This window comes from Cyprinus carpio, chromosome B17, assembly GCF_018340385.1.
Source record: "Cyprinus carpio isolate SPL01 chromosome B17, ASM1834038v1, whole genome shotgun sequence".
In the NCBI taxonomy this organism is placed as follows: Eukaryota; Metazoa; Chordata; class Actinopteri; order Cypriniformes; family Cyprinidae; genus Cyprinus; species Cyprinus carpio.
The window spans coordinates 4,655,700-4,672,457 of record NC_056613.1 but is presented as its reverse complement, the minus strand read 5'-3'; the positions used below and the strand labels follow the sequence as shown (position 1 = coordinate 4,672,457).

General features: G+C 37.1%; 1 protein-coding gene across 1 annotated transcript; it reads left to right on the top strand.

The window, feature by feature from the left end:
* The first annotated feature begins 1,093 nt into the window (after positions 1-1,093).
* LOC109108053 (ADP-dependent glucokinase-like) lies at positions 1,094-7,861 on the top strand. The gene is made up of 6 exons (XM_042743277.1): positions 1,094-1,360; positions 2,689-2,848; positions 4,938-5,128; positions 5,261-5,357; positions 5,458-5,594; positions 7,126-7,861. Exons 1-6 carry the CDS (start codon positions 1,168-1,170, stop codon positions 7,794-7,796), a joined length of 1,449 nt encoding a protein of 482 aa, XP_042599211.1. The 5' UTR covers positions 1,094-1,167; the 3' UTR covers positions 7,797-7,861.
* Positions 7,862-16,758: the final 8,897 nt, after the last annotated feature.

The window sequence follows — 16,758 nt, the reverse complement described above, 5'->3', positions numbered from 1 at the left end:
AATACTAACCTATATACCACAAAACTGGTCTATAACAAAAATAAACAATGGACCACAAAACCGGTCTTAAGTCGCTGGGGTATATTAGAAATAACCAAAAATACATAGTATGGGTCAAAATTATAGATTTTTCTTTTATGCCAAAATCATTAGGATATTAAGTAAAGATCATGTTCCATGAAGATATTTTGTTAATCTCCTACCGTAAATATATAACAATTTAATTTTTGATAAGTAATATGCATTGCTAAGAGTTTCATTTGGACAACTTTAAAGGTGATTTTCTCAATATTTTGATTTATTTGCACCCTCGGATTCCAGATTTTCAAATAGTTGCATCTCAGCCAATTATTGTCCTATCCTAACAAACCATGCATTAATGGAAATATTATTGATTCAGCTCTCAGATGATGTATACATCTCAATTTCGAAAAAATAATTACCCTTTTGTTTGGTTTTGTGGTGCAGTCAAAAAACTAGATGTTGGACTTTTATTTTGAAACAAAACAATCGGAAATGACTCGCTTCTTACAAGAGAAACTACATTGGAAAACAAACACACAAAAGCAATAACACAAAAGTCCCAACCCCACTCAAAAAACCCAAATCAAAATTAACCCTCATTCAAAACTCAGAACGTTTTTTCTTTATTTGAACTAATGTAAATTACAATAATGTAAATCTATTACATCTACATAACATTTTAACGACAACATTCAAATAAACAAACACAAAAAAACAAACCCCAAAAAAAACAATCTCTATAACATGACTATAAAAATATTTATCGGGTAATCAACTATTATGATTGGTCCATTCCTAATATCGCGGAGAAAAGTAACAAGTACCACGTGACAACGAGTCTACGTGGTACTTTAATAGCAGTCTGAATAGTAATAGTTAATGCAATACCTAAATGACAAATACACAGTTTAAAAAAATAAAAACAGAGCAATAAAAAAAAAAAAAACACAAACATAGCTATACATATATAGAGAGAGCGAGAGAGAGAGAGAGAGCGAACTTAGCTGTGCTTATATTGATATACTCACGCCATTCTATTCACTTATATTTCTATGACAGAAAAAACATCCGCCCCCTGATTCATCATCACATACTCGCTCAGGAAAAAAAGAGAGGAGGCAGGAGTCTGTTCATACATCTGCAATGGCCATTGAGCTGCGCTCTGGTGTCAAATATGGCTCGTTTTTGTCTCTTGCAGTGGTGCTGGTGGCGTATTGGTTCCGCTCGCCGGACAGCTCGGTTCTGGACGACAGGCTGGACGCGGTTCTGTCTTCGTTGCTGCGCGCGGAGCGGAAAGTGGGCATGAACGGCGTGTCCAGACCGCGAGTGGCTATAGGTACAGAGTACAGACTTTTAAGTGCACTTAACAGCATGCAACAAATAATTATGATATGCAGCGCACAGGCTTGATTGGAATAAATTCTGCAGTTCTCAAAGTTCAAAATATCTAAATATAATAACATTACTTTATAATAAAATATTAACTAATTTATGTAATAATACAGTAATACCTTTAAATGCTAGATTTGCATCTTTTGGTTAAAGTATGCATTTTGCAATTTTGCATTTCTCAAAACAAGACTAATTTGTGTAATAAAGTTGTTTTTTTAAATTAACATTTATACACATTTAATGTAATAATATGTATTGATTTTTATTTATTGTGATTGAATTGTATTGATTTCTTTTTAAGTTTGCATTTATTATTTACAGTACACTAATAATTATTTATTTTAACTGGGGTTATTATAGTAAGCTAAAACTAAAACCGTAAAATACACTGTAAGATACACTTTTGCTGAAATAAACTAATTTAAACTTGTTTAATTTCATGTAGTTGCCAAGGAAATGTTTCTAATTTTTTTTTATTTTTACTTTATGTAAATAAAAAACAATTAATTTAAACTATATAAACATATAAAAAATAAAAATAAAACTACCAAAATTTTCAATGAAATTATAATAAAAACAGAAAATACATATTTTTTAAATTAATATTATAATAGTATCCTAATTGTACTAAAATAATACTGTTTTTTACAAATAACAGCTAATTGTTTATATTCAGTTTGCCACATTTTTCTATATGTTTCTATATGTATTTTATCTGATAATATGGCTTGTTTTGCTTCTGAGGATTGTTATCTTATAGGATCAAGCCTAAGCTGATGTTGTTTTTGTTGTTGGTTTACACTATAACAAGAAGTGCTGAGTACTTGTGAGGTAAAACAACTTTGACAACCAGGTTTCGGCCATGTTTACCAAAAGTCTTCAATCATTAACCTGAGTCACACAGCCCATTGCAATACTATTATTTTACTTGTTGCTTACATTACAGTCAATGCAAGCGGAAGTTCTGACTTTTCTAGACGCTTGATTGAATCTTTGTTGATTGGATTGATAATCAACCAGTTGAAGTTCTGCATGCATTGACTCAGTTAAGTTATCTGTTTTCAAACCGTGATTGGTACCTGGCACTCTGACAAACACCTTTAGTCTGTAGTCATGTTTGCTTTTGCCAACAATGCATGGCATCAAATCCAGTTTGTTCAGATATTGTATGACCTATGATATACATGCATTTTGTTGGAAGCTAAGGTTCAAAGATTAATTTATTGTAATATTAGATTATTTCACGTGTGTCATCTCACTGTTTCTTATCAGGTTTTGGCGGCTGTGTGGATATCATAGTCGATGGAGTGACTCTGCTGAACAAAATGGGTTTGAAGCCGACAGACCAGCCCCTCCATCATGACTACATAGAGAACGCGGAGCAGCTGGCACAGAGTTTCGCTTACTTTTTCTCCCCCGGAGCTGCTTCAGAGTAAGTGAGAGCTGTTCAAGCATGTTCGCAAAGCCCTCGGGACAGTACAGATTGCGCAATTTAGCATAATACAGCTGTTGTGATTTATTTAATTTGAGGCCAATTAAATTGTTTTACAAGTTTGTATAGCTTAACTGATTGCAGACTTCCGTTTTGTGTTAGTTAATAGTTAACAGTTGGAATTAAAACTAATTACAATTTCAAGGTGAATTTAGTGAGTTTTCCACAAATTTACACTGGTAACCACATGTAGGTCATTACATTACTATGAACAGCTTATGTAACACAAATGGAAAGTGTTACATTAATGAATATAATATTTAATATTGATTATTTCATTTCAAGGAGTAGTTCATCCAAAAACAAAAATCTGCTGAAAATGTATTTAAACTCAGGCCATTTAAGATGTAGAGGAGTTTGTTACTTCATCAGAACAGATTTGGAGAAATCTAGCATTACATCAGTTTCTCACCAGTGAATGGGTGTCGTCAGAATGAGAGTCCAAACAGCTGATAAAAACATCACAATAATCCACAAGTAATCCATCAGTCCCTCACTAAACATCTTGAGAAGTGAAAAACTGTGTTTGTAATACAAAATCCATTATTAAGACGTTTTAAACTTTAAATTGTTGCTTAAATATCAGTCCTCTATCTATAATATTGCTTTTTCCAGTGAAAATTCATCTCGTCTGAATCAGGAGAGAAATATGCACTGTTTGCAAGCAAAAAGAGCCTAAAGCTATTTGTGAGAGGACGACAGATGGGATGAACTTTTCCACTGGAGAAAGCATTATTATGGATTATGGACTGGCATTTTGCCCAAAATTTAGTTTAAAGTTAAAATGCCTTAATTATGGATTTGTTTCATACAAAAATTCAGTTTTTCACTTCATAATACATTAATTGATGGACTGGAGTGGTGTGGATTACTTGTGGATTATTGTGATGTTTTTATCAGCCGTTTGGACTCTTATTCTGACGGCACCCATTCACTGCAGAGGATCCATTGGTGAGCAAATGATGGAATGCTACATTTCTCCAAATCTGTTCTGATGAAGAAACAAACTCGTCTACATCTTGGATGCAGGGTGCACAAATGTTCAGTAACTTTCATGTTTGGGTGAACTGTTCCTTTAAATTGTTAAGATGAAATTCGTCAGACACTCTTAGTTTTGTTGTGCTGGCAATATGGCAGCTGCGTCCTGCAAGAGAATTCACACTTGAGAGCGGAATGACAGGCTTCTCAAGATAATATTGCAGTTATGTTGAGACGTTGCATAGTGCTGTTTGAGCCGTGTCTGAGTGGAGTGTAATTTACAGTTACTACTGCCAAAGTGACACAGAAGCGTTTGGAGACGTGAGTGCTTCTGGTTGACGCATGTTTGGATTGATGAGTGAATTTCTCCTCTAGATAATAACCATCAATCATAGTGGCATTTTTCTTTGCATTCTTTCGGCTAGAGAGCCTTTTAAGCTTGGCGATTCTGTGAAAGCTTCTGAAATGCGTTTTGTACGAAAATATGTTCAAGCTGCAGTTGTCACGACACTGCTAGTAAAACAGTGTTCATTTTAACAGTGATCCAATGGAAGTCCAACCATTAAAAATAGTTAATTTATAATTAAATGCAATGAAAATTGCACTTCTCATTTGTGACCCTGGACCACAAAACCGGTCGCTGGGGTATATTTTTAGCAATTGTCAAAAAACAAAACAAAAAAACATAGTATAGGTCAAAATTATCCATTTTTCTTTTATGTCAAAAATCATTAGGATATTAAGTAAAGAGCATGTTCCATGAAGATATATCCTACCGTAAATATATCCAAACTTAATTTTTGATTATTAATATGCATTGCTCAGAACTTCATTTGGACAACTTTAAAGGCGATTTTCTCAATATTTTGACTTATTCAAGCTAATCTGTTATTACTAATGCATAAAAATGGCATGGTACATGCATAATACTGAGCTAAAAACAACAGTTTAATGTAAACAGTTACCATAAGTGAGTGTTAACCGCTCTCCCATCATCAGACACCTGCAGTGTTTGTTATTCAGCTGACAGTGTTTTTGTTCTTTTCCATAGGAGGTTTGTGATGAATGATACACTCTTCAGTGAGCTGGTAGAGGCTTCTCGAGAGTTACCAGGAAACAGGTGGTCAATAGGAGGAAATGCACCTGTCATGGCCAGCAGGATGGCGCTGGAAGGATGTGATGTGCTTTTAGGGGGCAGTTTCAGCACCGATTTCACTGATATCCTCTCACAGCGCATCACAGGTGCTGTAATGCTCTTACTTTCAGCTTCATGCTAAAAGCCTTTTCTATTCTACATTATAAATATAACAAGAACGCTTTAAAATCTTAACTTTCATATTTATCATTGCAATGAATTATTTTGTCTCTCCTCAGTGGCTGGAAACACAGTGGATGAGCCAGACATCCACCTGATCCTGGAGTATCCCACAGGTGCCACATGGGGGCCGTACACCTCCCGAAGGGCCAACAGGTAAGCTGATTTACTTTCAGATTTTACATCTTAACTGTACTTTCAATCTAAACTTTCTGTAAGTGTTTGAAATGTTTTTTTTTTTATTGCATTGCTGTAGGTATATTGTCCATAGCGATGACCATAATCCATATCTGGACTCCATGGAGCAATTTCAGGAGAAGCTGAACAGCTTCAAACCAGATCTGCTTGTTGTAGGAGGACTACAGATGATGGACAGCTTCCCTTTCAAGCAAGGTAAGTGAATGAAGATACACAAGGGGCAATAATTAACTTTCATTAATAACATTTACAAACAGTTTTGCATAATGCTCAACAAATCAGTATTTAATTCACTTTCAAATAACAATATGAAACTTTTTATGCATCTATTTTAATTATTATAAACGTCAGCCCATGTGTGGATCAGTGGCAGTTTGGAGGTAAACTAAACTCTGTACTGTCACATGGTGAGATTAGCATGTTTTCCCAGCTGCCCCTGGGAAAGTAGACTGACTGTAACAACTCGTAGCTCTCAATGATTCTGTTTGCTTTGCTTCGCTTTTCTGTCTGCCCTAGAGGGAAATTAGTTTTACTAATATTTGCTGTAAATTTTCACAGCTTTGTAACTGTTGGTAATCAGTGTTTTAAGTAATATTTAGACCTAAAGGTGAAAATGCTTAAAGTGTTTAGCTAAACTGAAGCTGGATATAAACAGTAATAAAACAAAGATTGTTGGAGTACATTTTATAAGAGAATACTATTTCTGTATTTCTGCTTAAGAGTAGTGGTCGACCGATATTGTTTTTTTGATAGCCGATGCTGATATCCTGGAAAACAGGGTGGCTGATAGCCGATATGTATATATTTTTATTTTTATTAATATTTAAAAAAAATTTAATAATTTAACAATGGATTAAAAAATAAATGTGTAAAATAAACATACTTATAGTTTAGATGACAATGTATTTTTCACAAATAAATAAATATTAATTAAAAATATAATTAAAAAGGAAGTAAACCAACAGGGCACTCAGAATTCTGGGAAGTTTGTGTGTATTGGGAATCATATTTTTCAAATAAAGCCAGGGTAACACTCATTTTTCATACAGCACACAGTGAAAATGACATGAATATGACAGTGGGCAAATGCATAAAGCACAGCATAATCACAAGTTTAAAGCATTCAATTGGCGATATATTGGTCGACCACTGCTTTAGAGTTTCATGTTTAATTAATTGAGAGATTTTAAAAACTTTTCAGTGTGTAAAAACATTTTTTAAAGTTGTAAATAACAAAGATGCATGAACAGTTTCTGATTTAAATTAGATTGTATAATTTTAAAATTTAAAGAAGAAAAAACCAATAGTCTGAAACTAGCTTTTTGAAACTATAGTACACAAACATCTAAAGGAAACAGAAACAGCAGACGAGCTGAATGAGACGCAAATTCACTCTCTGACAGCAGGTGGCGCTTATGGAGCAGCAGCGATACAGTGTTTCCTTAGTTACAGCTGTAAACAAAGCAGCTCTGAGCTTATAAACGCAACTTTAATATGCATTATTCAGAGGCAGTCAGTTCCCCTTTAGAGATACAGTTGGGGGTGGGAGTTTATATAAATGTATCGCGATTCATTTAACATCTCAACTGACTTGAATTATTGTGTATTTTTATCGATTTTCAGTTGGATTAGGGTGCATCGTTGCATCCTTACATTTAACATATTAAAATCAGGGTTTCTGCTGTATTAATTAGGAGATTCTATAATAACTATCTGTTTCCTCTAGGAGAGCGTGAGGCTCTGCTGGGAAGGCTGGCGAAGATGTTGTCCTCCGCATCCCCGCAGACCGCTGTCCATTTCGAAATGGCCAGCTTCGTAGATGAGAGTCTAATGTCAGATCTCCTAGAGTTTGTTCTTCCTCACGCCGACTCGTTAGGCATGAACGAGCAAGAGCTGCCCAATCTCCTGAGCCTTTTCCGTGGTAGCAACTTGACTGTGCTTTCCGACCCCAACCCACGCGTAGCTACAGTGCTGGACCAGATGCGAGAACTCTACCGCTTGGTAAACCAGCGCCACCACGAGGCCGGAATGGGTCGACCGCTCACACGTCTTCATGTCCACACACTGGCTTTCCAGGCCATCATCGTCAAACGTGGCTCCAAGTGGAAGAACACCATGTCGGCCACAGCCAAAGCATCTCTGACCGCCAACCGGCACGTCTGCGGCTCGCCGGACATCGATCTCAGTAAAGCACGGCTGATCATGGACGAATCGTTCTCTGTTAGCAGGCAAGAAGGAAGCCCGAGAATTCCACTCCAGGAATCTCGACCCATTTCCTGCTGGGATGAGGATGGCTATGAGGTTTGCGTGGCTCCTGTACTGGTGTGCACTGAGGTCTACCAGACTGCTGGAGGAGGAGACAACATCTCTGCTGCTGGGCTTGTACTGCAGATCTGAATATGAGTCATCTTTTGTCTTTTTCTTTTCTTTTTTTTATTGCATTATTTTTTTTTTTTTTTTGGGAAACACAATAAGACAGATCGTGTGCAATACAAACATTGGGTCCAGCTAATATAAAGTTAGGTGAATCTCACAAAACCTGTCAACAACACAATATATTACATCTTATTTCACCCTTGAATCACAAGAAACAAATTGGAGATTTTGCTTTTATACATTTTTTTTTTAATTGATATTTTTTTTTAGTTTATAAATATTATTTTCTTAACAATTAAGCACATTTTTTTAATCCAATTCTCATTTCTGCGCTGTCTTTGTGCTGATTTTTAAATTACATTTAAAAATTCATTTTACTACAGTATTTTTTTTTCTAATATAGTAAAAAATACTGTATTATAGTAATGAGAATATAATGAAAATGCAATGTCATATATGCATTACATACATGAAAATGTGCCTAATTGTAATGAAAATAATGTGTCAATGCCATCATTTTATTATTATTATTATTTTTTTTTTCATTATGCAAAATATAATTTTTGATTTTTGTGTGAAATATGATCTGGATGCTTCATAATGAGATTCACAAGAGTTATCCCACCTATAGGTCATATATTTTTGTTTTCTGTTTGTTTTTCTTGACTCCTGTCCAGAACCTTTATGTCTTAAAATGGCTTCGTAATCATTCACCTCACGCACAGTAATCAAACAGGGGCCAGTAATCTTGAAATAATATGCAGAAGAATCTATGAGCACCCATAGCTCATTATATTATGACTGAAATCAATCAATGCAGATGCATAACATAACACTACTTTAACATCAAATGTAAAACTGAAGTGTCATGGGCTCCATATTTTACCTAACATTGCTTTATCCTCATTGGTCGGATATTATTGCTTGCCTGTTTTATGCTCCGCCCACTGAAGTCACATCTTTGTTCTCATTCCGTAGCAGCATCATATTCCACTTTAAGACAAGGCATTGAGCTGTTACACATTATCACAAACATGGAAACAGTTCTTTCTTCGTCTTATGTCTTTAGCTTATTTTACAACACCTTGACTGAATTCAAACACATACACCTTTTACTTAAGGGAACGTGGCTTGATTTTTAACTCTAGGGAAGTGAAATGTTTTAAGGATATTAATTTTAGCTTGTGTAGGTGTATCTCATGAGAGAATGTGTCCCAGTCATATTTCACCCCAAAATTAAATATAGAAATATATGATAGTAATCTTAATTGAAAATAATTGAAATTAAAAATAAAACTCAAGTAAAAAAAAAAAGACATAATGCGAAAAAAGGAGAGGCGTGTTATTTTTGTGACATTAGCATTATAATAATCAAATATTTATTATTTTATTTTATTGATAATTGATCATGTATTTTCATGTTAATTTAATTTATTTTATTTTATTTTATTTTATTTTATTTTTCACTTTGACCTGGCCATGCTTTCATGAGATTCACCTTAGTACTTTATTTATGTTTGATTTCGAATGAGGAACTATTTTCGCAATGGATGCAACAGGAAGCCAAAACCACTTATTTCCTAATGTATTTATGTAGTATTTTTACCTCTCAGAAATGTCATATCTGTTGTAATCATAGTTTTAGTGTAATATAGTGTAACCATCTCTTTTAACATATTCAGAAACATCTAAGCAAATCTTGGCCCTGACTTCCTTACAGTCACATCTTCCATTAGTCACCCTGAGTGCAAATTATTACCTACCTCCTGTGCCTATAAAAATATACCCAGCTTAACTGATGTCCATCATGATTATATTGTATACCTGCATTTATTTATGCAATGGGTACATTACAGTGCTTGTCTATGCTAGTGTAACCCGATATCGGACAGGAGATGGATTTTAAAGATGTCCCACCCTATGAGAGATATCAGAGTGAGTGCTTTTAGACGCTCGCCAGCTGATATATGAAACATGTCTCAGGGATTACAGTAGCCTGGATGTCTAAGATCCACAACACTTGAGTTCGAACCAATTTAGCTGTGCCAGAGAGCAGCCGGTGTGATTCTGGATGAGATCTGAGCCTGTAGCATACTGACCAACTGAAGGTCCAGTCGAGTTGAAGAATCTTTAGTGTGAAAAATAGCAATGGATGCTTTTGTTGTGAATGTGATTCATGTGTTTAATCATAACGTAATAATTCAAGAGGGATTTAGCTGATTGATAATAAGGGTTTATGCATGTATGAAGCAATTGTAGCATTGGAATTGTTTATTACAGGGTGGTGGTAAGAGTATTGAATGTTGTGCTGTCTAAGCTGGAAATGAGTTGTTATGAAATGCCTTTATCTCTTTCCTTCTTTTGTCTTGGCCATGTGTGGTCTCTCAGCAACAGCTGTTCTGAAGGGAAAAGACTCGTTTTCGAATGACGTTGGATTTGTATGTAATAAAATATTACATTCCATTTATGGTACACTGCTGTGTATTTCTGATTATTTTATTGACTTTTGGTCATTTCAGTTAGAATATTTTGGAAAAGTTGAGGTCAAATCAACACCTTTGGTTTGGTTCATGAATGTTTCTTACTGTTCAGGAAAATATTTTAAAATATTTAGAAATACAGCAGGGGTCAAAAAGTCTCCCTGTGAAAATAAAAAAACCAGTGTTTAGGATAAAAATAAAAAAACAAACAAAATATATATATATATAGATAGATAGATAGATAGTGTTGTGGAAATTCTAATTCAATAACAATTTGTAGAGACTGAGAATGAAACACCAAACAGAGTTTTGTCTTTGTATTGCTTTAATTCTCTGCAGAGAATGATCTGGTTTACACACAGCTTGAGTCTGTGTGCAAAGAGATAACACACAGACTCACAGCACACTTTTTATAGTATGTAAAAAGATACATTGAAGGACAGATTAGGACCTTTGAGCCAATCATGTTGCTCAGCGCACATCACCCCATAACACATGCACATCTCATGCACATTACAGGTAAATGTCTGGTTACACTCAAAACTGCCAGTCCCTGGTACAGTTTCCCCTTAAATGTTGTATTTCAACCTGAAGCAGTTATGTGCACAAGTTACATAAAATAACTCAATGTCCCTATGGACTATATACTACCTTGATCATTGTATGTTTAAGAAGATACTTAAATGAGATTAATGCAATCAATGCAAGATTAACAATATTAAAAATTTCCATAACACTCCTCCCTTTTGATCATTATTGATCACTTATATTGATTAAATGCAGATAAATTTGTGAAAACTTTACCCTTATAGTTTACATCAATCATGTAAATTCAAGATTTAAAACACCATTACTATCATAAGGCAAAAAAAAAAGCATTTGCATTGTTTTTTTATGGAATATAGTCATTCCTAACATATAAGCAAGCTATAAAGAAAACAAACAACTCTTATATTTGATTATAGCTGTCAGCCTGTGAATTGCATTAGTCATGTTCTTAATACCCACATCTATCACGTGGCCATCAGCATCGTTATCAGGAATATACATACACATGCAGTTCCCAAAAGTACACACACACACCCCCCCACCCAGGAGATGTGGTGAGCTGGTCCAGGACAAGTCGGTCTTGCAGTGCAGTGAGCCTCAGCCCTCGTAGTTCCTTCTTGACGCCTTCCCTTACCACCTTAGTAGCGTTCAGTTCATATCTCCTGATTTGGACTTCAATTTGAAGAAGGCTGACCCCAACGCCAGAACTACAGCATGGAAGAACTTCTCCGCTCCGTTCCACAGCCTGTGTTCCCTCTTGTCGAGTTGGTCGTGTAGTTTTGCTGCAGTGGTCGGATGGTATATTTCCCAACAGCTTAAGTCCCCGATGTCATCCGTTGGCCCAAACTGACCCCAGATTACTCCCACACAGTGATGTTGCTGCGTGTTCAGCTCCCATACACCACTGTATGTTTGTTCACCTAAGTCAGCCAGACGTCCCCCTTGGCACGGGGCAGCTGGTCAATCACTTTACTGAGCTGTAGCTGTCTGGTGGCACTGGAACCTTCCTGCAGTGACTTGCATGTACACACGTAGCTCTCTCTGCCACTTTCACCACTGTGTGTTATTAGCAAGACCTGATATCACACAAGACTCCTTCCGCTGGCTTGGGCAGAGCGTCCTTGATCTGCTGAGATATCTGAGAGAGAACAAGAGACAACTATCGACAGTAGTTTAGCATGTCATCTTCACACAAATCTGTAGAGGGTAATGGTCATGGTTCTGGTCCCACTCCAATGGAAGCTGGCCTGCCAAACCAAATTTCAAATGGACTTGTTCTTTTTCTTCATTCTCATATACATTAACACAATGGGGAGTGCTTCTACCCAAGACAGTCCTGTCTGCTCACAACACTTCATTAATTTGTTCTTTAATGTCCCACCTGAGTGATGGCTTCATTTGCAAAAGGTGTGCCATTGTCACTCGTACATTATATGATCAAATCGCTGATTTGGAAGTGGGTGTGTGCCGCTTGAGGCGTCATTTGCCCTCTGTCCACTTTGCTTGTGGCACAGATCATACATGATTGACAATGCCCTTTCCGCAAAGAAAGTGAATCCCCTTTTGAAACCATATTGATTTAGCAAATCAAACATTCCCCCTTAACTCATGTGATCTAGGCCATGTATAAGTTTTGCATAGTGTGGGAAAAAGGTGTTTTGGTAGACATGGTCTGCCTTCAGTACTCAGCCAAAGGTTGTTTTATCAGTTTTGCACTTGGCCTTCACCCATTGTTTCTTCTCCTCTGCTGTGGCAAAAGCTTGCATGCTGTAAGAGAATCAGAAGTGAGTGTGAATAAGTCATTGTTAAGTGTTTACACAGGTAAAAGAAGGCTCTGTTCTCATAGCTGCGTCCTTTGCTGCAGTATCAGCATGATTGTTACCTAAAAACACAAAATCATCACAGTTTTTGGAATGTGTGACGCATTTTGCAGATAGCAATTGACTTTGGTAACAAAATTGCTTCAAACTATGCTGCTATTTTATCATGGTTTAGAACAGTCTTGCCATCGGACTTTAGAAATTTCCTGTGTTTCCACAATGCCACTAAATCATGACAAACCCCAAAATAGTAACGAGAATCTGTGTAATGTTAACTGTTTTGCCCTTTAGCAATTTTTGCAAGCCTCCGTCGATGCTACTAATTCAGCCGCTTGCGCAGAGCAATGCGCGGGGAGCGCTCCAGATGTTATTGTTGCATATGCACTTGTTACAGCTTAATTTGTTCTGTTTTTGCCAATATTTGGGTCTCTAGATGCTTAACCATCAATGATTAGAATTAAGTCAGCATTTTCTAAGGGGGGTTTCTTTTAAATCTGATCTTGGTGTACAGACCTTTTCAAATGTGGCAACACAGTTGTGTTGTTTTCCCATCCTGCTTCGTAGGGAGCAGTGTAGCAGAATTTAACACTGTGCATCTTTTAATTGTGATGTTTGGCATTTCAAATAGAATTGCATTGTACCTGAGCCATCTGTCTGTTGACAAATGGGATGTTTTCTGTTCCAACATGATCACAGAGACCGAGCGTGGCACGAGCAAAGTCACATCAGAGTACCCCCAAAATTTCCCTTGAAGAATAAAATAGCTTTTTCTGCAGATGCAACAGCTCTCAGGCATTTTGTCATGCCTGCTGCTACCGGGATCGAGCTTACTCGAAAAATAGGCCACAGGTCTCCCCCATGATCCTGTAACAGAACAGAACCCATTCTCTCATCAACAGTTTGTACAAAATTTCTCTCTGGGTCTGGGAGTCCCAGTGTTAGTGATGTTTTTATCAGTAATATATTTCTTAATGCTTTCTCTGCTTCTGGGATCCAGGTTAGTTTGTCATGTGGTTGCAAGCCCTTCCCGTTAGCCAAAGCACTCAGGGGCGATTCTTCATTAACATAATTTGGAATGAACATTCAACAGGAACAAACATATGCTCAAAAATGACATTAGTTGCTTTTTCGATAATAAGCTTTAGAATCTTTTGAATTGTCTCTTTTAGTTTCTCAGATTAAATTTGCCATTTTTAGTGATGAGATGACCTAAAAATATCACCTCCCCCTTTTTTTACAAACTGCAGTTTGACACAAACTTGCTTTGCGACCCTCAGTAGCCAAATGTTTTATAAGTTTACAGTGTCTTTGTTCGCATGTTTTCTTAATCTTTATAACAGGGAAAATAGGTGTATGCACAGGAGAATTTTCACAGTGCACAATTACCCCAGCAGGTCTTAATTATTCAAAAACTGGTGTTATACCTTCAATAGCCTCTCTTTTTAGAGGATATTGAGGTTTACAGGGTCTGTAATCAGATTTTGGAGTGACTTGAACTGATTCACAATTTTTAATCAGCCCAACATCAAATTTAGATAAAGCCCAGAGTGTCTTAGGGACTTCTCTCAGTGCTGGGTGAGACTCTGCTTCTTACGCTGAGAGAAAGCAGTGACCGGTCTCTTTGTCATCAATCATGCAGACTGTGCGTACAGCTTTAACAGCAGGCCTGTGCAAACACATTCAGTATGCAGACAGTGTTGGATTGTATTCAACATTTTCCTCTGCTGTCTCCACCCAATTCACATGAAAAATACACATTTTTACAAATAAACCAATGTCTTCCCAATGTCCGTTATTCTTTCTGGACAGTGACACAAAAAGTGGAAGAGAATCAACAACATCAAAAACATTTGCTGTTCATTTCTCAAATCAACAGCAACAGCGCATCTGTTTTCTGTCCAGATTAACCATTTCAAGTCTATCATGTTTATACATGAAAACCATTTCTACACAAACATTTAATCTCTTCCAAACAATGTATGTGCTGAGCAATGTAAATCAGAGAACGGCATAATTCAGAATTAGGTGAAACTGTCTTTTGCAAGCATTGACAAGCTTTTCACATAATTCATAATCTTTCAGTTTCCACTGGTAAATATACAACTGCGATTGTTGGATTGTGGCTAAAGTTTGAATTTGGCACTGGGCCACTTCCCAGTGAAATCTCTTTCTAACAAATTTTGAAGGCAGTTTTCTGACAGTAGAAAACAATGCTTAAAGTTCATGCCATTCTCATCCTCACATCTCAATGGTACAGTGAAATTTTCTCTGACAGTTTAACCAGATAGACCAAACTAAATTTCCACTTAAATTTTGGAATTGGATCTATTTTATCCATTCTAATTACTGAGTTGCCAGCCCTTTCAACTCCATTAACCCATCATTTAATCTGTGGCATTTGTTTATAAGTTAATTTATTTGGATGACTATATTTATGTGCCTATGTTCTTGTCGAGAGAAGATTTGTAATTTTCTAATCTTCCAATGTGATCATGTATCAGAGCAAGCATTTTTCTTCATTGCTAAGAGCGGAAATATGAGCAAGCATATTTTCTTCGTTGCAGTGAGCTTTAGAGAAAATGTGTGTGTGTTTCAGACTTATCTGTTTGTGCTGCGTGGCCTTGGTGGACTTTGCTCCTGACTCCCCCCTCCTTCTCCAGCTTCTGCTGTGAAAGTCTCTGTTGTCAGTTTTGCCTCAGCTTTCTCTGGTCCAGCCGCCGTTTGGTTGATCAAATGTGGACAGTGAAATTTTCCAATGTCCCCTCTCCCAGCAGTAAAAGCAAAGATCTGGATCAGTCTGAGACTGTCGTCGTCCTCTGCCTCGTCCGCTTGATTTTGGTGGTGTTCACTCTGACTGAAAAGTCAGTCTTGATCCGTTGACACAGTGTTTCCACTGCTTGACGATATGCCTTGTCGTCGGCGTGATTCCAGTCTGCATTCTTCGTTTGAGCATTGCCTGTAGGGAAATGTGGTCTTATCTTGTGCCAGTCTGTTGCCCCCAGTTTGAGCAAAAGCAAATGTTTCAGTTCTTGCATGGTGGGGCTGAATTCTTGACAAAACATGTCCAAATCCTTTGCAAACTTTTCTCCAGAGTCTTTGGGGTGAGGCAAGTATGTCATAGCCTCTTTCAAGTCCTTCTAGTTCCGTGGTCGAAAGACCATCACAGTTCCCGTTCGGCCCAGCCACTTGAATCATGGGGAAAGCTCTGACGTGCTCTCCTTTTTCCTCCAGTTCATCCTCATTCAGGCTGTCCAGCTGCAGTGTCACTCTCTCATGAGCTTTAGATATGGTGCTGACTCCAGTCACTGAGTTTTCCACTGCTCTTACGTCGTCGCTGGTGGCAGACGTTCTGGATGATTATGATGCTGTCGAAGTTGTTGCTGGTCAATTCAAGATCTGTGCTTGTCTTTTCGTCGTGCGTCAAGGACTGCGGTGCAGATGCAGTTGCTCTGTAGGATGGAGGCAGCGGTGGTGGTTGAATGTGGTGCTGCTGTGGTATTTGTCGATAGGGGTGAAGCCAGGAGTCCAGATCAAAGTCCACTTTGGCACACCGCAGTTCTCTAAGGGGATAAAGAGAAAAATTCTGAACAGTATGATCTGTTCTTTTGTCAGCATTTTCTACAGAACTATCACTTTTCAGTTCTTTCCTAAATGTCATTCAAATTTAATTTCTTAGCGTTCTGCTGCTTCACGCCTGTGCTTTAAAAAAGTAAAATAAAAATTCCTATGCTTCTGAAACTTGTCTTTTTGTTTGTTTTTCTGCTTTTTATGTTCTCTAATTTGTTTTCACATTTTCCAAGCTCTCTTTTATTTTGTTTAAGGGCTGTTATGCTAAAGGTACTTTTTATTTTTTGGAAAACCATAATTCTCAACACAGGGTATGACTTCCATAATTATTTCCCATATTTCTTTTTCATGTCACTGTAAATTGGACTGTCCAAATCATCAAGATCGATCTTAGATTTGACATTCCCATACCCCATATCCGCAATCCAAGACTTTACCTGGAACGCGTCCTCTTTCCCTCACACGTAGTCGTCACTACCGTGTGGCTTCGCACTTATGTGCCAAAGTCTTGCCTTGCCACCCCCCGTCTTGCTTCCTTGCAAGACGGTCCTGCTTACTCGCAGACCT

Coding starts and splice junctions, on each gene's coding strand:
- LOC109108053 (XM_042743277.1), top strand. CDS start 1,168: ATGGCCATTGAGCTGCGCTCTGGTGTCAAATATGGCTCGTTTTTGTCT. Junction 1,361..2,688: donor CAGACCGCGAGTGGCTATAG/GTACAGAGTACA, acceptor GTTTCTTATCAG/GTTTTGGCGGCTGTGTGGAT. Junction 5,129..5,260: donor CCTCTCACAGCGCATCACAG/GTGCTGTAATGC, acceptor GTCTCTCCTCAG/TGGCTGGAAACACAGTGGAT.